At 44.2% G+C, this 24,302-nt stretch overlaps 2 protein-coding genes across 49 annotated transcripts in view; both read left to right on the top strand.

Moving 5' to 3' along the window:
* LOC127929729 (NACHT, LRR and PYD domains-containing protein 12-like) overlaps nucleotides 1-24,302 on the top strand; it is a 105,101-nt gene that overhangs the window by 19,082 nt on the left and 61,717 nt on the right. For 2 of the 28 annotated variants that reach the window (XM_052517910.1, XM_052517908.1), the window contains one exon: nucleotides 49-95. The exons of 25 other annotated variants lie outside the window; for them this stretch is intronic. In XM_052517910.1, the coding sequence (XP_052373870.1) occupies nucleotides 49-95 (47 nt within the window). Of the gene's footprint in view, nucleotides 1-48; nucleotides 96-540; nucleotides 1,041-24,302 lie in introns of those variants that run through there. One more of the 28 variants, XM_052517909.1, reaches the window with a different exon arrangement.
* LOC127929731 (histidine-rich glycoprotein-like) lies at nucleotides 1,045-4,074 on the top strand. Of its 21 annotated transcripts, none has more exons than XM_052517982.1 (3): nucleotides 1,045-1,291; nucleotides 2,498-2,567; nucleotides 3,015-4,074. In XM_052517982.1, exons 1-3 carry the CDS (start codon nucleotides 1,045-1,047, stop codon nucleotides 3,868-3,870), a joined length of 1,173 nt encoding a protein of 390 aa, XP_052373942.1. In that variant the 3' UTR covers nucleotides 3,871-4,074. The 21 variants fall into 21 exon arrangements, with proteins under 21 accessions (XP_052373942.1, XP_052373937.1, XP_052373927.1 ...); XM_052517977.1 differs by having other exon boundaries at nucleotides 1,045-2,691; nucleotides 3,536-3,597; nucleotides 3,667-4,074; XM_052517967.1 differs by having other exon boundaries at nucleotides 1,045-2,932; nucleotides 2,985-3,070; nucleotides 3,349-4,074.

Below are 24,302 nucleotides of genomic sequence, written 5' to 3'. Positions count from 1 at the left end.
TCAGGTGTATAACTCAATGACTGTCTGTTCTTCTGCTTACCGCTACAGTGTGGAACATGGTGGAGAGAACAGAATGAAACCTGGACTTAGAAAATGTGAGTGTTGACTGCTGTGAAGAATATGACTAAGAATAAGTCTTAATTCAAGTTAAGTTAAAGTCAAAGACCAACATCATTACTGACTTGGTCATATTAAATATCAGCTGTAGTTCTACAGAAGCAGAAATCAGGGAGTGTGTGTGTGTGTGTGTGTGTGTGTGTGTGTGTGTGTGTGTGTGTGTGTGTGTGTGTGTGTGTGTGTGTGTGTGTGTGTGTGTGTGTGTGTGTGTGTGTGTGTGTGTGTGTGTGTAATGAATGTGAATAAGTGTGTTTTATATTACCATACAGTATAACATATGATCATTCAACAAGTCTCAAGTTACCTTAACTTCTCCTTTTGATACTTAGAAACATCTACTTTAAATGAATTAGTGAAAAGTGAGTTAACATTCTAATGTGAATGATGATGATTTCTAATATTGTGTCTGGTTTCATCCATCAGATGTCTGTGATCTCACACTGGACCTAAACACAGTAAACAGACTCCTCTCTCTGTCTGAGGAGAACAGAAAGGTGACATGTAGGACAGAGGAGCAGCCGTATCCTGATCACCCAGAGAGATTTGAGGACTGGGAACAGGTTCTGTGTAGAGAGGGTCTGACTGGGCGCTGTTACTGGGAGGTAGAGTGGAGTGGAAGAGGGGCTGTTATAGGAGTGACATATAAAGGAATCAGCAGGAGAGGAAGGGATGAGGACTGGTGTCTGTTCTGCTCTGACAACAGTTACTCTGCCAGTCACAATAGTAATCACACTACCATAGACGTCCGCCCCTCCAGCTCCCACAGAGTAGGAGTGTATCTGGACTGGCCAGCCGGCACTCTGTCCTTCTATAGAGCCTCCTCTGACACACTGACCCACCTGATCACATTCACCTCCACATTCACTGAGCCCCTCTATCCAGGGTTTAGGGTTTGTTTTGACTCCTCAGTGTCCCTGAAATAATAACATGACACACAGACACACACACATTCTCTCTGTCAGTGACACGCTGGACACACACACACACACACTGGACACACACACACACACTGGACACACACACACACACACTGGACACACACACACACACTGGACACACACACACACACACTGGACACACACACACACACACTGGCAACACACACACACTGGCAACACACACACACACACACACTGGACACACACACACACACTGGACACACACACACACACACACACTGGAGACACACACACACACACACACTGGACACACACACACACACACTGGACACACACACACACACACACACTGGACACACACACACACACACTGGACACACACACACACACACTGGACACACACACACACACACACTGGACACACACACACACACACTGGACACACACACACACAGACACACACTGGACACACACACACACACTGTACACGAACACACACACACTGGACACACACACACTGGACACACACACACACACACTGGACACACACACACACACACACTGGACACACACACACACACACTGGACACACACACACACACACACACACACACACACACACATACACACACTGGACACACACACACACTGGACACACACACACACACACACTGGACACACACACACACACACACACACACACACACACACACTGGACACACACACACACACACACACACACTGGATACACACACACACACTGGACACACACACACACACACACACTGGAGACACACACACACACACACACTGGAGACACACACACACACACACACACTGGAGACACACACACACACACACACACTGGACACACACACACACACTGGACACACACACACACACACACACACTGGACACACACACACACACACTGGACACACACACACACACACTGGACACACACACACACACACACTGGACACACACACACACACACACACACACACTGGACACACACACACACAGACACACACTGGACACACACACACACTGTACACGAACACACACACACTGGACACACACACACTGGACACACACACACACACACTGGACACACACACACACACACACTGGACACACACACACACACACTGGACACACACACACACACTGGACACACACACACACACACACACACACACACACTGGACACACACACACACTGGACACACACACACACACACACTGGACACACACACACACACACACACACACACACACACACACACACACACACACACACACTGGATACACACACACACACACTGGACAAACACACACATACTGGACAAACACACACACACACTACACACACACTACACACTGGACACACACACACTGGACACACACACACACTGGACACACACACACACACTGGACACACACACACACACACTGGACACACACACACACACACACACTGGACACACACAGACACACACTGCCACAGACACACACACTGAACACACACACACACACACACACACACACACACACACACACACACACACACACACACAGGACACACACTGCCACAGACACACACACTGAACACACACACACACACTGGACACACACTGGACACACAAACACACACACATTGGACACGGACACATACACTGGACACACACACACACACACTGGACACACACACACACACTGGACACACACACTGGACACACACACACACACACTACACACTGGACACACACACACACACACACACAGAGGACACACACACACACACACACACCGGACACACACACACACACACACACTGGACACACACACTACACACTGGACACACACACACTGGACACACACTACACACTGGACACACACACACTGGACACACAGACACACACTGCCACAGACACACACACTGAACACACACACACACTGGACACACACACACACTGGACACACACACACACACACTGGACACACACAGACACACACTGCCACAGACACACACACTGAACACACACACACACACTGGACACACACACACACTGGACACACACACACACTGGACACACACACACACTGGACACACACACACACTGGACACACACACACACACTGGACACACACACACACTACACACTGGACACACACACACTGGACACACACACACACACACAGAGGACACACACACACACACACACACACACTGGACACACACACTGGACACACACACTACACACTGGACACACACACACTGGACACACACTACACACTGGACACACACACACTGGACACACACACACACTGGACACACACACACACACACACTGGACACACACAGACACACACTGCCACAGACACACACACACACACTGGACACACACAGACACACACTGCCACAGACACACACACTGAACACACACACACACACTGGACACACACTGGACACACAAACACACACACATTGGACACGGACACATACACTGGACACACACACACACACACACTGGACACACACACTGGACACACACACACACTGGACACACACACACACTACACACTGGACACACACACACTGGACACACACACACACACTGGACACACACACTGGACACACACACACACTACACACTGGACACACACACACTGGACACACACACACTGGACACACACACACTGGGCACACACACTACACACTGGACACACACACACTGGACACACACACACTGGACACACACACACACACACACACACAGGACACACACACACTGGACAAACACACACACACACACACACACACACACACACACTGCGCGTCTTCCTATAGTTGTGAGAACCTTGACCCAAGACCTCTCTTCCAATGTATTTAAACTCTTACAATAACACTGTTAAAATACCAATGTGATCATTTGTTGTCTTTTATGTTGAATAACAAATTGTACAATTATATCTGGACAGACGCTCCATAGTTGTACAAGTATACAAGGATATATTGTACTTTTCATAATAAAACATACTTGAAACAAGACAAGGCCTGTTACAGTTTTTTTTGATTGCTTAAGCACGATTTTCAAAACACTACACACAATTAGCACAACACTACAGATCCTTTGCAAAATTAAACGTTTGAAAGTAAAAGTTTGTAAAAACTATACACTTCTTTTTAAAAACCTAACTAACTTTGTTCCCATATGAAACACACACGTTTCACATTACTATACTGTGGTTGCACGAGTTACACTCTGCTGTGATAAACCTAAAACACTTTCAGCACTTCTACTTCCATATGATTAGACTAGGCTACTATCAACAAAGTACAAATATAATGTCAATTCACCAAACACTACACAAGACCAATGTTGCAGACTGAAGAAACTCATTTATTTCTCAACACACCCAAAATGTTGACATGGAGATTCATAATACTGTAACCAAACGTCACTTTACGTATTGTAAGATCAAAAAAATTAAATAAAAAATAACTAGACATTGTCTCTTCGCCTAGCTGGATCTGGCCAGAGAATTTCATCAACATCGCAGGCAATGTTGTCATTAGCAAGACACCTTGGAAAGAAACGTCTTGAATGACGAATCCATCCTTGCATTGCTGCTACCTCCATCTGGTCACAGGCCTCCTCCATGGCTTGGATGAGGGGTACCTCAGCCTGGAGACGGAGATCATATACCTTCCACCGCCATGCCGAGAAAAACTCTTCTATAGGGTTGAGAAATGGAGAGTATGGTGGAAGATACAGGACGGTGAAATGTGGATGTTGCTGAAACCAGTTCTGAACCAGAGCAGAGCGGTGGAAAGACACATTGTCCCAGACAACAATGTATTGCATATGATCGATTTGATTTGCTGCTGTTATGTTGTGCAATTGGTCCAAGAATGTAAGTATGAGTGCTGTGTTGTAAGGGCCCATATGGGCATGGCGGTGGAGGACCCCATTCTGTGTAATGGCTGCACAGAGTGTTATATTACCCCCACGTTGCCCTGGGACATTGACTATAGCCCTGTGGCCAATGAGGTTTCTTCCCTCCTTCGTGTTCTCGTCAGGTTGAACCCAGCCTCATCTAAGTAAATGAACTCATGCTGGATATCCTCTCCATCCATTCGTAAAACTCTGAAAAACAGTGTCAGGCAAAAATATGTAGTTCAGTGTAGATCTAGTATACATATTACAGTACAGTAAAAGATTATGAGACAGTATGCAAGATCACACTGTTAGGGTGAATACATACCTCTGCATAATCATGCTGCAGTCGTTTCACCCTTTCGGAATTGCGCTCGAAAGGCACTCGATAAATTTGCTTCATTTGAATATGTTTTTGTTTTAGGATGCGTGCCAGTGTTGATGTTGAGACCTGATGGATATCGTTGGAAATGGCGTGGTTATTGACAATGTTAGATTGGAGCTGCTTGAGTGTTATAGCATTGTTGGCCAAAACCATGTTTACTATCTCCCTCTCTTGCTGTTCTGTGAATATAGGAGACCTTCCCCCCTGTCGTCCCTGACCCTCAATCCTATGTAGAGAAAAACTCAGTATACAATAGTACAGTAATTTCACAGGAAAAGGTAACAGAAGTGCTGATAGTGCATAGAATACAGTACTGTAAGCAGTTACTGAAACCGTGCAGATGTTTTTGATATGATGATATTTTTACAATACCTATTTTCCAGTCAATGTTCTCATCACACTTGCCACTGTATATCGGCTTAGATTTGGCTGTACTCGCAGTCCAGCCTCCCTCAGCGTCAGGCCGTGGTTGACAACGTGGTCAACCAGTGTTGCGTGGATCTCATTTGTCAGATTCGTCCTCTTTGAGCACCTTCTTGTCGTCGTCGTCGTCTTCCTCTTCCTCCTCCTCCTCCTCCTCCTCCTCCTCCTCCTCCTCTTATTCTTTCTCTGACTCTTTCCATTGTGCTTGAAGACCGATGAACTCACCTGCTGCTTTTTATAGTGCTTATACACCTGATTGGTGTGTCTACAATTAAGCAAACGAGTGTTTGCACACCTGATGACTGTGTTGAACCAATAGGTTGGAGGGTGTGGTAATTTGACAGTCAGTGCTTTGGTATTGCAAGGACGTGACTTCATGATAGATTTTTTTTTTACTTCTTGAGTGTAAGGTTTTGCTAATAGTGTACTACTTTTAATTTTAGTGTTTAAGCAATCCAAAAAAAAACGTAAGTGCATTTCTCAGAACTATTTGTACAAACTGCAATATACAATATATATGTTTCTAAAGCTAGTCAGTCACTAAAAATCCATAGTACATCTCTCAAAAGTAAATATTCATGCCAATGATCATGTCAGTGTCATCAGAATGATAAGTCATTGAGTCATTGTTCATGAACAAGGTCGTCAAAATGTTTAGGCATGTTGTCAATGTAACTGTGTACTTTGACAGTATTACCTGATGTAAACTTAGGCTACAGTTTGGATGACAGTTACTGTATTGAAAATGCACAAGGCTGCACTTCTATGGCATATATAAATTTCAACAGTACTATTTACATATTACTGTATGTGGGTTATTGATTGAAAGAGACTGGACAACCCAAGGGGCACAAAGGGAAAAAAACTAAATTAGAAAGAAACACAGGAAACCACCCCTAAGGCACAACTTTGCCCGCAGCACTGTTGTGCTGTCTCTACACATCCAGACGTTCCTGTCTGTCGGCCCACATATTCTCATCCACATCACACCGGATATTTTCCCTTCCAATGCAACGTGGAAAGAATCTTTTGGAATGCCTTATCCATCCTCTGCAGGCGTCTACTGTGATGTCCTCACATGCTGCATCCATTGCAGCCAGCAGGGTCATCTGTGTATGTGGCTGACGATCGTACACCTTCCACCTCCATGCTAAAAATAACTACTCAATTGGATTAAGGAATGGTGAATAAGGTGGGAGGAATTCTATGAGCATCCTCGGGTGGGTCACAAACCATTGCCTTATGATGTTTGATCGATGGAAACTCACATTATCACAAATGACCACATACTTTGGCAAATCCTCTCTAAGCAGACCCCTCTCATCATCAGGGATGAGAGCCCTGTAGAGAGTCTCTAAAAAGTTGAGTAGATGCTGGGTGTTGTATGGCCCTATAAGGGGGATATGGGTTAGGACACCATGCTCCGAAATAGCAGCACACATGGTGATATTTCCTCCCCGTTGGCCTGGCAAATCCACGGTAGCTCTGTGACCGATGACATTCCGACCCCGCCTTCTGCATTTGGTCAGGTTGAAGCCACGTATACAAAGTTGTGAGAGGGTTCACTTGATTCCAACTCCATTATACGCTATATCCCAGAACACACAGTTGAATTTGTTTTGGTAAGGAAGAGTGACATAAAATGTATATATATTGCATGTTCGTACCACAGCAATGGAAATGTGTGCAGTTTATGCTTACTGTACTATGTATCACTATAAAATGTTGCTGTAAAGTAGTTACATAGATATATGTTTTAACTGTACATACTGGTACCGTAGCTCCTTAACTCTGTCCTCATTCCTTTGGAATGGTACACGGTACAGCTGTTTCATACTCATCTGGTTTCTATGCAGCACCCTGTAGATGGTTGAGATGCGAACCGTATGGATGTTTTCAAAGACATCGTTGTCTTCTATAATGGTCCTTTGTATTTCCCTGAGTCTCATGGCATTGTTTGCTCGGACCGTGGTGCAAATAGCCTCCTCCTGTTGAGGTGTGAAAAGGCGTCCTCTGCCACCGGTTTGAGGTAATCTTGCAGTCCTATGTGGGGAAATGCAGTGATGCATCGCACGCTTTCACATAGACAAAACTATGCGAACACACATTTTACTGTAAAACATACAGGTGGGTGCATGTAAGGTGCAGTATGTATCTGTATAGAGTATATTTCGGTATGCTGTGAAATACAAGTGGACTACTATAATATGAAGCATTGTAGGAAGTATACAGTATACTGCTTATATACAGTAACAGTGCACTGTACATTGGTGGACATACCTGTTCTCTCTTCGAAACGTTTGAACTATTGAGGACACGGTTGATCTCCCAATATTCGGCTGCACCCTTCGACCCGCCTCAGCCATTGTAAGGCCATGATTGACAACATGGTCTACAATAGTGGCCCTTATGTCATCAGATATGCGCCTATGTCCTCTTCTGACTCTTCCTCTGTTTTGCCTTCCACCACGCATCCTTGCTCCTCTTCTTCCTCCTCTTGGGTGTTGACCCTGTTCATTTCCTGGTTCGTCCATTATTGGAAAATTGCAACTCTGTGTTGTGGTCTGTCTATATATGCTTGCCAATTGATTCTTCATAATATAATAATAATAATATATGGTCCTTCTGTAGCTCAGTTGGTAGAGCATGGCGCTTGTAACGCCAGGGTAGTGGGTTCGATCCCCGGGACCACCCATACGTAGAATGTATGCACACATGACTGTAAGTCGCTTTGGATAAAAGCGTCTGCTAAATGGCATATATTATTATATATTATATTATCCAATCAAAGCTACTGTAGATATAACATGATGCTGATATGATCAGTCCAATCTGATGCTAATATCAATGCTAATATCTGCTAAATGGCATATATTTATTATATATATATATATTATTCTTCATGAGATGCAACTTTGAGCAATTTAGATAATTGGTTGATTGTTGGTTGAACTAACACTTTCCATTCCTTCATGAGTGAGGGTCAATTTCACCTGCACCATTCAACAATTCACGTTTTTGTACAAAAGGTCTAATAGAAATGTAAAACTATGCTTGACAGTTTATGACAAATAGTTCAACAATTTTGCATGTAATGGCTTATGCAAGGAACTAATGCCTAGATGTTTTGAGGGGTAAGACTATTCAACAGAGAACCATCTACTATATTTTGATCAACATGACATGAGCAATTGATAATGTGGAAAAAAGCTGACACTTGTACATTATCAATTGCAATTTGTTCAAAAGGAATAAGAAATTGCTTTAATGATGTACACAAGTAACTAGATGATTTGGAATTTGTACAAGTAGTATCAAGAATTGCACTTTTGATCTAAGAAATGCACCAAAGCGACTGAGAAAAACTGTAAGCAAACGAGTGTTTGCACACCTGATGACTGTGTTGAACCAATAGGTTGGAGGGTGTGGTAATTTGACAGTCAGTGCTTTGGTATTGCAAGGATGTGACTTCATGATAGATTTTTGTGTGTAATGTATGTTAAGTGTGTTTAGTGATTTGAAAATCACTGTGTGTAGAGTTTTGCAACAAGTGTGAGGTTGACAATGTGCTTATAGTTGTGCAAATATGGGCTGATGTTTTGCTTCTTGAGTGTAAGGTTTTGCTAATAGTGTACTACTTTTCATTTGAGTGTGTAATCAATCCAAAAAAACTGTAACACACACACACATGCTGGACACAAACACACACACATTGGACACACACACACACACAAGCACAAACATTGGACACAAACTCACATTGGACACATACACACACACACACACACACTGGACACACAAACGCACTGGACACAAACACATTGGACACACACAGACACATTGGATACACACACACACACACTGGAGACACACACACATGCTGGACACACACACACAAGCACACACATTGGACACACACACACACAGTGGACACACACACACACACACACACTGGACACACACACTGGACACACACACACACACACACACACTGGACACACACACACGGCTTCCTATAATTGTGAGGACCTTGACACAGGACCTTCAAATGAGGACCATCATTTCTGAACAAACAGACACATTTTTCCATCACTAAGTGGTCCCATAAACACAGATATCACTTAACCTGAAAAACTCCAATGGAGAAATAGCCATGCAGAGCACCAGTCTAGTGAGGACCAGTGGTTGCTAGGCAGTTCCTGTATCAAAGGTTCTAGAACAGCTTCTATCCCAGTTCTATCTGCCTGTTAAATCAGTTTCTGGATCACAGGTTCTAGAACAGCTTCTATCCCAGTTCTATCTGTCTGTTAAATCAGTTTCTGGACCACAGGTTCTAGAACAGCTTCTATCCCAGTTCTATCTGTCTGTTAAATCAGTTTCTGGACCACAGGTTCTAGAACAGCTTCTATCCCAGTTCTATCTGTCTGTTAAATCAGTTTCTGGACCACAGGTTCTAGAACAGCTTCTATCCCAGTTCTATCTGTCTGTTAAATCAGTTTCTGGACCACAGGTTCTAGAACAGCTTCTATCCCAGTTCTATCTGTCTGTTAAATCAGTTTCTGGACCACAGGTTCTAGAACAGCTTCTATCCCAGTTCTATCTGTCTGTTAAATCAGTTTCTGGACCACAGGTTCTAGAACAGCTTCTATCCCAGTTCTATTCAATTCAATTTCAATTCCATTCAAGGGCTTTATTGGCATGGGAAACATGTGTTAACATTGCCAAAGCAAGTGAGGTAGACAACATACAAAGTGAATATATAAAGTGAAAAACAACAAAAATTAACAGTAAACATTACACATACAGAAGTTTAAAAACAGTAAAGACATTACAAATGTCATATTATATATATATATATATAAATACAATGTACAAATAGTTAAAGGACACAAGATAAAATGAATAAGCATAAATATGGGTTGTATTTACAATGGTGTTTGTTCTTCACTGGTTGCCCTTTTCTCGTGGCAACAGGTCACAAATCTTGCTGCTGTGATGGCACACTGTGGAATTTTACCCAAAAGATATGGGAGTTTTTCAAAATTGGATTTGTTTTCGAATTCTTTGTGGATCTGTGTAATCTGGGGGAAATATGTCTCTCTAATATGGTCATACATTGGGCAGGAGGTTAGGAAGTGCAGCTCAGTTTCCACCTCATTTTGTGGGCAGTGAGCACATAGCCTGTCTTCTCTTGAGAGCCATGTCTGCCTACGGCGGCCTTTCTCAATAGCAAGGCTATGCTCACTGAGTCTGTACATAGTCAAAGCTTTCCTTAATTTTGGGTCAGTCACAGTGGTCAGGTATTCTGCCGCTGTGTACTCTCTGTGTAGGGCCAAATAGCATTCTAGTTTGCTCTGTTTTTTTGTTAATTCTTTCCAATGTGTTAAGTAATTATCTTTTTGTTTTCTCATGATTTGGTTGGGTCTAATTGCGCTGTTGTCCTGGGGCTCTGTGGGGTGTGTTTGTGTTTGTGAACAGAGCCCCAGGACCAGCTTGCTTAGGGGACTCTTCTCCAGGTTCATCTCTCTGTAGGGGATGGCTTTGTTATGGAAGGTTTGTGAATTGCTTCCTTTTAGGTGGTTGTAGAATTTAACGGCTCTTTTCTGGATTTTGATAATTAGTGGGTATCGGCCTAATTCTGCTCTGCATGCATTATTTGGTGTTCTACGTTGTACACGGAGGATATTTTTGCAGAATTCTGCGTGCAGAGTCTCAATTTGGTGTTTGTCCCATTTTGTGAAGTCTTGGTTGGTGAGCGGACCCCAGACCTCACAACCATAAAGGGCAATGGGCTCTATGACTGATTCAAGTATTTTTAGCCAAATCCTAATTGGTATGTTGAAATTTATGTTTCTTTTGATGGCATAGAATGCCCTTCTTGCCTTGTCTCTCAGATCGTTCATAGCTTTGTGGAAGTTACCTGTGGCGCAGTTCTGTCTGTCTGTTAAATCAGTTTCTGGACCACAGGTTCTAGAACAGCTTCTATCCCAGTTCTATCTGCCTGTTAAATCATCAACCTAAACTGTTTCCATCAGACTATTAGAACATGACTGAACCTTTTGGTTCCTTTTCTGATCTTTTACCACTTTGCATTTTTTATGATATATTTTACTGTTTGTGTTTGTACCACAGGAGGTTGGTGGGACCTTAATTGGGGAGGACAGGCTTGTAATGGCTGGAGGGGAATAAGTAGAATGGTATCAAACACGTGGTTTCCATGTGTTCCATTTCATTCACTCTGTTCCAGACATTATTATGAGCCGTCCTCCCCTCACCAGCCTCCTCTGGTATGTACTGTCCTATATGTGAGAGAGCTCCAACAAGGAATTACAATGTATGTATTACTTTTAATACCTGCAAATGGCAAATAAACTACTAGAAGTCCTTATGAATGTCTGCAGCCGACTAGACTGTTGGCGTCTGACAAGAGGTGAAAATATTACAGGAATATTCTGCAAATGTTGATGAAGACGTCACTCAATCCACCCAAAACAACATGCAGTCTTTCCACAAGACTCCCATGAAGTTATAGTGTGACGTTATGAGGTGACGTTAAAGTAACATTCTCAGAACATACTGCACTTGTTTTATACTGTTTTAGATGGATCCTCTGTTTATCATCTTGTTTTATACTGTTTTAGATGGATCCTCTGTTTATCATCTTGTTTTATACTGTTTTAGATGGATCCTCTGTTTATCATCTTGTTTTATACTGTTTTAGATGGATCCTCTGTTTATCATCTTGTTTTATACTGTTTTAGATGGATCCTCTGTTTATCATCTTGTTTTATACTGTTTTAGATGGATTCTCTGTTTATCATCTTGTTTTATACTGTTTTAGATGGATCCTCTGTTTATCATCTTGTTTTATACTGTTTTAGATGGATCCTCTGTTTATCATCTTGTTTTATACTGTTTTAGATGGATCCTCTGTTTATCATCTTGTTTTATACTGTTTTAGATGGATTCTCTGTTTATCATCTTGTTTTATACTGTTTTAGATGGATCCTCTGTTTATCATCTTGTTTTATACTGTTTTAGATGGATCCTCTGTTTATCATCTTGTTTTATACTGTTTTAGATGGATCCTCTGTTTATCATCTTGTTTTCTACTGTTTTAGATGGATCCTCTGTTTATCATCTTGTTTTCTACTGTTTTAGATGGATCCTCTGTTTATCATCTTGTTTTATACTGTTTTAGATGGATCCTCTGTTTATCATCTTGACCTAAAATAAAATGTAACATTTGACATTGTATTTTCTGTATCTTACTATATTGAAATCCTGAAATAAAAACAGTGTTATTGAACATCTCCCCTACAGCTGTAAACAGAGACTCTAGTATCTCAGAGAGGCTTTATCCTCTCACACTCCATCAAACAGTGTTATTGAACATCTCCCCTACAGCTGTAAACAGAGACTCTAGTATCTCAGAGAGGCTTTATCCTCTAAACACTCCATCAAACAGTGTTATTGAACATCTCCCCTACAGCTGTAAACAGAGACTCTAGTATCTCAGAGAGAGGCTTTATCCTCTAAACACTCCATCAAACAGTGTTATTGAACATCTCCCCTACAGCTGTAAACAGAGACTCTAGTATCTCAGAGAGAGGCTTTATCCTCTAAACACTCCATCAAACAGTGTTATTGAACATCTCCCCTACAGCTGTAAACAGAGACTCTAGTATCTCAGAGAGGCTTTATCCTCTAAACACTCCATCAAACAGTGTTATTGAACATCTCCCCTACAGCTGTAAACAGAGACTCTAGTATCTCAGAGAGGCTTTATCCTCTCACACTCCATCAAACAGTGTTATTGAACTTCTCCCCTACAGCTGTAAACAGAGACTCTAGTATCTCAGAGAGAGGCTTTATCCTCTCACACTCCATCAAACAGTGTTATTGAACATCTCCCCTACAGCTGTAAACAGAGACTCTAGTATCTCAGAGAGGCTTTATCCTCTCACACTCCATCAAACAGTGTTATTGAACATCTCCCCTACAGCTGTAAACAGAGACTCTAGTATCTCAGAGAGAGGCTTTATCCTCTCACACTCCATCAAACAGTAAAACATTGTTTCTCTTGTATTACATAAAGGACATCCATCTCCAACATCTGAGTTAATGACAGAAACAAAAGCATTAACTGCAATGATGCCATGTATCACCCCTTTAGTAACAGTGGCTTGTACAGTGTTCTCCATGCTGGCTTTACCTTGTCATCAACACCCTCCATTACATATCACCAGTCCCCTGTACAGTGTTCTCCATGCTGGCTTTACCTTGTCATCAACACCCTCCATTACATATTACCAGTCCCCTTTAGTAACGGTGGCTTGTACAGTGTTCTCCATGCTGGCTTTACCTTGTCATATTGGGTCTAATCCTTAGTCTTGGAAATGGGGCGTCTTCATCTTGTCTTTTTGTAGTAACTCTTGAGCAGAATCCCCTCTTCTGCTGACAGAGTCTTCCTGCAACTTTCCAGCAGTTGTCCTACAGTCCTTTCTGACCTCCCCCCAAATGTTCAGCCACCTGTCCTCCATCTATTAATGTGGGCCCAGCCATGTCCATTAACTTCCTGCGGGTGATGATTTTGCCCTTCAGCAGTATATTGGTGATATGTGGAACAGTTTCAGTTGTACAGTCCAGTCTTGCCCCAAACACCAGAGGTTCCTCCAGCAGCATCTTGGTGATATGTGGAACAGTTTCAGTTGTACAGTCCAGTCTTGCCCCAAATATCAGAGGTTCCTCCAGCAGCATCTTGGTGATATGTGGAACAGTTTCAGTTGTACAGTCCAGTCTTGCCCCAAACACCAGAGGTTCCTCCAGCAGCATCTTGGTGATATGTGGAACAGTTTCAGTTGTACAGTCCAGTCTTGCCCCAAATACCAGAGGTTCCTCCAGCAGCATCTTGGTGATATGTGGAACAGTTTCAGTTGTACAGTCCAGTCTTGCCACAAACACCAGAGGTTCCTCCAGCAGCCAATGCACTGACTTAGCCTTAGTGCGTCTGGACACCTTCATTATACTCCAAACCCTAAGAAGGCCTCTGTAAAATGGAGGTACTCCATCCCTAGAAATCTGGAAACTATCAACCAAAAATAAAGCCTTCTTTAAACCTAATCCCCCGACCTGCTGTAATACCAGACCTGCCACCACATTTTCCAGTCGATAAAGAAATAAACTGGAACAAACTGGAACCGGAAATCAGCAACATGTACAAGACCTTGCCCTCCTCTTGGTGGAACCCAATGATATTTATCCCCCGACAATCTACAGTAATTGCCTGTATCTTGGCCAGAGGGCCAGATAGTGGCTATAAACATGAAAACGATGCCGCAGTGCAGAGGCAACCACATTATTAACAATAATAGACTGCCCCCTATATGACATACGAGATAGCAGCCAATGCCATCTCCTCATCCTCCCTTCCACCATATCAACCACACCATTCCAATTTGTTTCCATTGTCCCCTCATCCACTAGGAACACTCCTAGATACCCTTACACCATTCCGACCCCCTGGCGAAGCCATGAACCCTCCCCTAGGAACACTCCAAGATACCCTTACACCATTCCAACCCCCCTGGCAAAGCCATGATCCCTCCCCTAGGAACACTCCAAGATACCCTTACACCATTCCAACCCCCCTGGCAAAGCCATGATCCCTCCCCTAGGAACACTCCAAGATACCCTTACACCATTCCAACCCCCCTGGCAAAGCCATGATCCCTCCCCTAGGAACACTCCAAGATACCCTTACACCATTCCAACCCCTGGCAAAGCCATGATCCCTCCCCTAGGAACACTCCAAGATACCCTTACACCATTCCAACCCCTGGCAAAGCCATGATCCCTCCCATAGGAACACTCCAAGATACCCTTACACCATTCCAACCCCCTGGCAAAGCCATGATCCCTCCCCTAGGAACACTCCAAGATACCCTTACACCATTCCAACCCCCTGGCAAAGCCATGATCCCTCCCCTAGGAACACTCCAAGATACCCTTACACCATTCCAACCCCTGGCAAAGCCATGATCCCTCCCCTAGGAACACTCCAAGATACCCTTACACCATTCCAACCCCCTGGCAAAGCCATGATCCCTCCCCTAGGAACACTCCAAGATACCCTTACACCATTCCAACCCCTGGCAAAGCCATGATCCCTCCCCTAGGAACACTCCAAGATACCCTTACACCATTCCAACCCCCTGGCAAAGCCATGATCCCTCCCCTAGGAACACTCCAAGATACCCTTACACCATTCCAACCCCCCTGGCAAAGCCATGATCCCTCCCGTAGGAACACTCCAAGATACCCTTACACCATTCCAACCCCCCTGGCAAAGCCATGATCCCTCCCCTAGGAACACTCCAAGATACCCTTACACCATTCCAACCCCCTGGCAAAGCCATGATCCCTCCCGTAGGAACACTCCAAGATACCCTTACACCATTCCAACCCCCTGGCAAAGCCATGATCCCTCCCCTAGGAACACTCCAAGATACCCTTACACCATTCCAACCCCTGGCAAAGCCATGATCCCTCCCCTAGGAACACTCCAAGATACCCTTACACCATTCCAACCCCCCTGGCAAAGCCATGATCCCTCCCCTAGGAACACTCCAAGATACCCTTACACCATTCCAACCCCCCTGGCAAAGCCATGATCCCTCCCCTAGGAACACTCCAAGATACCCTTACACCATTCCAACCCCCCTGGCAAAGCCATGATCCCTCCCCTAGGAACACTCCAAGATACCCTTACACCATTCCAACCCCCCTGGCAAAGCCATGATCCCTCCCCTAGGAACACTCCAAGATACCCTTACACCATTCCAACCCCCCTGGCAAAGCCATGATCCCTCCCCTAGGAACACTCCAAGATACCCTTACACCATTCCAACCCCCCTGGCAAAGCCATGATCCCTCCCCTAGGAACACTCCAAGATACCCTTACACCATTCCAACCCCCCTGGCAAAGCCATGATCCCTCCAGACCATTTCCTAATCTGTGAAGCACAACTTTTTTCCAGATTTACCTTTGCAGGATATTCCCTTAAACCGATCAACTATGAGACTCAAACTATCCACCTCCACTTGATGTTTCACCGTAGTAACTCCATCATCATGCCGAGAGACCAGTAGGAGGAATATCCTCTGAAAGGTTCACCCCATGCTGAGAGACCAATAGGAGGAATATCCTCTGAAAGGTTCACCCCATGCTGAGAGACCAGTAGGAGGAATAACCTCTGAAAGGTTCACCCCATGCTGAGAGACCAGTAGGAGGAATATCCTCTGAAAGGTTCACCCCATGCTGAGAGACCAGTAGGAGGAATATCCTCTGAAAGGTTCACCCCATGCTGAGAGACCAATAGGAGGAATATCCTCTGAAAGGTACACCCCTTCAATGGGACTTCTAATGCTATTTAGTAGTGGCTCTATAGCGATGGCATTTAACATTCCTGACAAAGAACACCCCTGTCTCATTCCTCGACAGACTTTAAAAGGAGCACTCAAGCCACCGTTAACTTTCAATACACTTTCAATGTCACCCTGATTATGACAATAAAACCAGAGCTGAAACCAAAAGCCTCCAAAGTGGCCCCAGAGGTATTGATGTTCAACTCGGTCAAACGTCTTTTCCTGATCAATTGAAATTAGACCAGCATCCAACCCAACAGCCCTAGAGACGTCCAGAGAATCCTGAATGAGGGAAATGTTATCTCCTATCTGCCTGCTGGAAACACAGTAGGACTGGTCCGTATGATGTGAAATGTTATGTCCCTATCTGCCTGCCGGGAACACAGTAGGACTGGTTTGTATGATTTGCCCCATCACGTCCCTCAGCCTGATGGACAAAGCCTTGGGCAGGATCTGATAATCAGTGCACATTAAGGCCACCGGCCTCCAGTTCTTAACTTCCATAGGGTTATCCTTTTTTGGCAGTGAGGACAGCCCGTCTGCAGCTTAACGTTAGTAACCCTCTGGTCAAACTATCGTTAACTTCTTGACGCACCCATCCCGTTAGCGGGATCATTCATCAACACCTGCTGAATTGCAGAGCGCCAAATTCAAATGAAATTACTAAAAATATTTAATGTTCATGAAATCACAAGTGCAATATAGTAAAACACAGCTTAGCTTGTTGTCAGATTTCAGTACAGCTTTTCGGCGAAAGCATAACAAGCGTTTATGTAAGAACAGCTCTCTAAGTAGACAAAATATTACAAACAGCTAGCAGCCAAGTAGATTGGTCACGCAAGTCAGAAAAGTAATAACTTAAATGGCTTACCTTTGATGATCTTCAGATGTTTGCACTCACGAGACCCCCAGTTACACAATAAATGTTCCTTTTGTTCCATAGAGATTATTTTTATATGCGCGGCGCGTGTGGCAGAATAAATCAAGATGTCTTCAATATAGACTACCACAACCTGCCCGTGCAAGTCCCTGAGATTCTCATCGACTGCTGGAGCATTCTTCAAACCATACGGCATGACGAGGTACTCATAGTGGCCTGATGTGGTACTAAACGCTGTTTTCCACTCGCCTCCTCCCCGAATACGCACCAGATTATACGCGCTCCTGAGGTCCAGTTTTGTGAAGAAACGCGCTCCGTGGAATGATTCCACCACCGTAGCGTTGAGAGGTAGTGGATAACTAAAACCCACTGTGATCGAATTGAGACCTCGATAATCAATGCACGGACGCATTCCTCCCTCCTTTTTCCTCACAAAAAAGAAACTTGAGGAGACGGGTGACATGGAGGGCCGAATGTACCCCTGTCCCAGAGCTTCCGTGACATATATCTCCATAGCCAAAGTCTACAAATGAAAAGATGTTGAACCAATGGTTGCAGAGGGATTTATCCTTGAAAGGTTGAGTGTTGCTTTCTAAAGATGAAGTTATTTCCAGATCTACTTCCAGAACTACTTCCAGATCTACTTCCAGATCTACTTCCAGATCTACTTCCAGATCTACTTCCAGATCTAATTACAGATCTACTTACAGATCTATTTCCAGATCTACTTACATATCTACTTACATATCTACTTACATATCTACTTACATATCTACTTAGTTTTGAGATTATGCTGAAGTATTTAGAGGTAATTTGTGGTTTAGTACATTACCCTGTGTGACTGCTTATTGCATTGCTCCACACCACCACAAGGGGGAGGTAGAGCACTGACTATGCTCTTGTGTTCCAAGGCGCTAATTTGTCTAATGTAGCTGACAGTGAATGAATGGACTGATGTAGCTGAGAGTGAATGAATGGGCTGATGTAGCTGACAGTGAATGAATGGGCTGATGTAGCTGACAGTGAATGAATGGGCTGATGTAGCTGACAGTAAATTAATGGGCTGATGTAGCTGACAGTGAATGAATGGGCTGATGTAGCTGACAGTGAATGAATGGGCTGATGTAGCTGACAGTATATGAATGGGCTGATGTAGCTGACAGTATATGAATGGGCTGATGTAGCTGACAGTGAATGAATGGGCTGATGTAGCTGACAGTGAATGAATGGGCTGATGTAGCTGACAGTGAATGAATGGGCTGATGTAGCTGACAGTATATGAATGGGCTGATGTAGCTGACAGTGAATGAATGGGATGATGTAGCTGACAGTGAATGAATGGGCTGATGTAGCTGACAGTGAATGAATGGGCTGATGTAGCTGACAGTGAATGAATGGGCTGCATAAACCAAACAGAAACTGTTAATTGTGCACAACTTCAAAACTGTATTTCAATGAACTGAATGATGAGGATGAAGAAGGTGATTGAATTTAGAACAAGGTAAGAATTGCTATTCCTCTGTCCTGCACTTGTTTGTTCAGGAGAACTGTACCTGTTGGGAAATGACAAACTGTTGTTCCACTGAGGTTGTGATTCTAAGAGAAACTAAAATGACCTGGTTGTCATGTATTATCGTCTCTAAAAGGAAACATTACCACCGTCTCTTATTGTCCTTTCATAATGCATCCTGATTTACACAGTTATTATTATTAGTAGATATTCTCACAGAACAGATTTGCACTAATGAAAAATGCCCCTTAGATATGAATTCGGAGGGCAGAATGTTATATATTAAAGCATTAGACTAAATCACTAAAGGCGTCAGTCATACAGAAGTTGTTTGCAGCCCAGTTCCTACATCTTGACCACAAAATAGGGAAAGAGGTTGACCAGATGCTTTTCAACTTCATCTGGGAAAATCACACACATTATATAAGGACATCTGTCGTTATGAACATTTAGTTGATTTTACTATAAATAATACTAATAATACTTTAAAGATAAATTGGGAAAAACATTTCTTAAAGAATCCAACTTCAATTTGGAATTTCATCCCTCACTATATCTTCTCCTGTTTTGGTGACTTCAATGTTGTGTTACTTTGTAACTATAACACAGATAAGATTCCTACAACAGTATTCTTAGCGTGCTCGTTAATACATTAAAAAACATCCCTCATAGGTATTTCATTTGGAACAATAAGGATATTTTGTATAGAAACAAGTCTTTATTTTTGATGAACTGGTTTAATAATCATATCCTGCTGGTAAGTCAACTTTTTAATGCAGAAGGATTGTTACTCAATGAGGAATTTGTATCTCATTACAATATCCCTGTAACACCTAGAGAGTTCTCCTTAGTCTCTGATGCTATTCCATCTGGAACTCATGTTATTAGAGGTGTAACCAGACCTCACCTTGTTGACCTGCCCTCCTAGAGAGTTCTCCATAGTCTCTGATGCTATTCCATCTGGAACTCATGTTATTTAGAGGTGTAACCAGACCTCACCTTGTTGACCTGCCCTCCTAGAGAGTTCTCCATAGTCTCTGATGCTATTCCATCTGGAACTCATGTTATTTAGAGGTGTAGCCAGACCTCACCTTGTTGACCTGCCCTCCTAGAGAGTTCTCCATAGTCTCTGATGCTATTCCATCTGGAACTCATGTTATTTAGAGGTGTAACCAGACCTCACCTTGTTGACCTGCCCTCCTAGAGAGTTCTCCATAGTCTCTGATGCTATTCCATCTGGAACTCATGTTATTTAGAGGTGTAGCCAGACCTCACCTTGTTGACCTGCCCTCCTAGAGAGTTCTCCATAGTCTCTGATGCTATTCCATCTGGAACTCATGTTATTTAGAGGTGTAACCAGACCTCACCTTGTTGACCTGCCCTCCTAGAGAGTTCTCCATAGTCTCTGATGCTATTCCATCTGGAACTCATGTTATTTAGAGGTGTAACCAGACCTCACCTTGTTGACCTGCCCTCCTAGAGAGTTCTCCATAGTCTCTGACGCTATTCCATCTGGAACTCTCATGTTATTTAGAGGTGTAACCAGACCTCACCTTGTTGACCTGCCCTCCTAGAGAGTTCTCCTTAGTCTCTGATGCTATTCCATCTGGAACTCATGTTATTTAGAGGTGTAACCAGACCTCACCTTGTTGACCTGCCCTCCTAGAGAGTTCTCCATAGTCTCTGATGCTATTCCATCTGGAACTCATGTTATTTAGAGGTGTAACCAGACCTCACCTCGTTGACCTGCCCTCCTAGAGAGTTCTCCATAGTCTCTGATGCTGTTCCATATGGAACTCTCATGTTATTTAGAGGTGTAACCAGACCTCACCTTGTTGACCTGCCCTCCTAGAGAGTTCTCCATAGTCTCTGATGCTATTCCATCTGGAACTCATGTTATTTAGAGGTGTAACCAGACCTCACCTTGTTGACCTGCCCTCCTAGAGAGTTCTCCATAGTCTCTGATGCTATTCCATCTGGAACTCATGTTATTTAGAGGTGTAACCAGACCTCACCTTGTTGACCTACCTTCACTTAATCCAGTTGACAATCCAATAGGGAAACTGTTTCTATTAACAACAAAACTGTAGTTCTATTAACAACCCCACCACTAGGAGGTGTCCACATGGTCTGATAAACACTCCTACAACCAGACCACTAGGAGGTGTCCACATGGTCTGATAAACACTCCTACAACCAGACCACTAGGAGGTGTCCACATGGTCTGATAAACACTCCTACAACCAGACCACTAGGAGGTGTCCACATGGTCTGATAAACACTCCTAACAACCAGACCACTAGGAGGTGTCCACATGGTCTGATAAACATTACATTTACATTACATTTAAGTCATTTAGCAGACGCTCTTATCCAGAGCGACTTACAAATTGGTACATTCACCTTATGACATCGAGTGGAACAGTCACTTTACAATAGTGCATCTAAATCTTAAAGGGGGGGGAGAGGGATACTTATCCTATCTTAACCTATCCTAGGTATTCCTTAAAAAGGTGGGGTTTCAGGTGACTCCGGAAGGTGGTGATTGACTCCGCTGTCCTGGCGTCGTGAGGGAGTTTGTTCCACCATTGGGGGGCCAGAGCAGCGAACAGTTTTGACTGGGCTGAGCGGGAGCTGTACTTCCTCAGTGGTAGGGAGGCGAGCAGGCCAGAGGTGGATGAACGCAGTGCCCTTGTTTGGGTGTAGGGCCTGATCAGAGCCTGGAGGTACTGAGGTGCCGTTCCCCTCACAGCTCCGTAGGCAAGCACCATGGTCTTGTAGCGGATGCGAGCTTCAACTGGAAGCCAGTGGAGAGAACGGAGGAGCGGGGTGACGTGAGAGAACTTGGGAAGGTTGAACACCAGACGGGCTGCGGCGTTCTGGATGAGTTGAAGGGGTTTAATGGCACAGGCAGGGAGCCCAGCCAACAGCGAGTTGCAGTAATCCAGACGGGAGATGACAAGTGCCTGGATTAGGACCTGTGCCGCTTCCTGTGTGAGGCAGGGTCGTACTCTGCGGATGTTGTAGAGCATGAACCTACAGGAACGGGCCACCGCCTTGATGTTGGTTGAGAACGACAGGGTGTTGTCCAGGATCACGCCAAGGTTCTTAGCGCTCTGGGAGGAGGACACAATGGAGTTGTCAACCGTGATGGCGAGATCATGGAACGGGCAGTCCTTCCCCGGGAGGAAGAGCAGCTCCGTCTTGCCGAGGTTCAGGTTGAGGTGGTGATCCGTCATCCACACTGATATGTCTGCCAGACATGCAGAGATGCGATTCGCCACCTGGTCATCAGAAGGGGGAAAGGAGAAGATTAATTGTGTGTCGTCTGCATAGCAATGATAGGAGAGACCATGTGAGGTTATGACAGAGCCAAGTGACTTGGTGTATAGCGAGAATAGGAGAGGGCCTAGAACAGAGCCCTGGGGGACACCAGTGGTGAGAACGCGTGGTGAGGAGGCAGATTCTCGCCACGCCACCTGGTAGGAGCGACCTGTCAGGTAGGACGCAATCCAAGCGTGGGCCGCGCCGGAGATGCCCAACTCGGAGATGTTGGGCATCAGTGGTATGGTCAGATAGACTAGTGGTTAGAGTGGTGGGTCAGTAACTGGTATGGTCAGATAGACTAGTGGTTAGAGTGGTGGGTCAGTAACTGGTATGGTCAGATAGACTAGTGGTTAGAGTGGTGTGTCAGTAACTGGTATGGTCAGATAGACTAGTGGTTAGAGTGGTGGGTCAGTAACTGGTATGGTCAGATAGACTAGTGGTTAGAGTGGTGGGTCAGTAACTGGTATGGTCAGATAGACTAGTGGTTAGAGTGGTGGGTCAGTAACTGGTATGGTCAGATAGACTAGTGGTTAGAGTGTTGGGTCAGTAACTGGTATGGTCAGATAGACTAGGGGTTAGAGTTGTGGGTCAGTAACTCGTATGGTCAGATAGACTAGTGGTTAGAGTGTTGGGTCAGTAACTGGTATGGTCAGATAGACTAGGGGTTAGAGTTGTGGGTCAGTAACTGGTATGGTCAGATAGACTAGTGGTTAGAGTGGTGGGTCAGTAACTGGTATGGTAGGGTCAGATAGACTAGTGGTTAGAGTTGTGGGTCAGTAACTGGTATGGTAGGGTCAGATAGACTAGTGGTTAGAGTTGTGGGTCAGTAACTGGTATGGTCAGATAGACTAGTGGTTAGAGTGTTGGGTCAGTAACTGGTATGGTCAGATAGACTAGTGGTTAGAGTGGTGGTTTCAGTAACTGGTATGGTAGGGTCAGATAGACTAGTGGTTAGAGTTGTGGGTCAGTAACTGGTATGGTCAGATAGACTAGTGGTTAGAGTGGTGGGTCAGTAACTGGTATGGTCAGATTGACTAGTGGTTAGAGTGTTGGGTCAGTAACTGGTATGGTCAGATAGACTCGTGGTTAGAGTGGTGGGTCAGTAACTGGTATGGTCAGATAGACTAGTGGTTAGAGTGGTGGTTTCAGTAACTGGTATGGTATGGTCAGATAGACTAGTGGTTAGAGTGGTGGTTTCAGTAACTGGTATGGTCAGATAGACTAGTGGTTAGAGTGGTGGTTTCAGTAACTGGTATGGTATGGTCAGATAGACTAGTGGTTAGAGTGGTGGTTTCAGTAACTGGTATGGTCAGATATACTAGTGGTTAGAGTGGTGGGTCAGTAACTGGTATGGTCAGATAGACTAGTGGTTAGAGTGTTGGGTCAGTAAC

This window comes from Oncorhynchus keta, unplaced genomic scaffold (assembly GCF_023373465.1).
Source record: "Oncorhynchus keta strain PuntledgeMale-10-30-2019 unplaced genomic scaffold, Oket_V2 Un_scaffold_9913_pilon_pilon, whole genome shotgun sequence".
Taxonomy (NCBI): Eukaryota; Metazoa; Chordata; class Actinopteri; order Salmoniformes; family Salmonidae; genus Oncorhynchus; species Oncorhynchus keta.
Note: the sequence above shows the minus strand (reverse complement) of the source record. Positions and strands in the feature narration are given on the sequence as shown.

Bases quoted from the DNA above. Each gene is read 5' to 3' on its own strand.
- LOC127929731 (XM_052517963.1), top strand. From the start codon at position 1,045: ATGACACACAGACACACACACATTCTCTCTGTCAGTGACACGCTGGAC. The intron at 2,933-2,984 runs GACACACACTGC...ACACTGGACACA, and splicing joins ACACACACACTGGACACACA to CACACACACTGGACACACAC.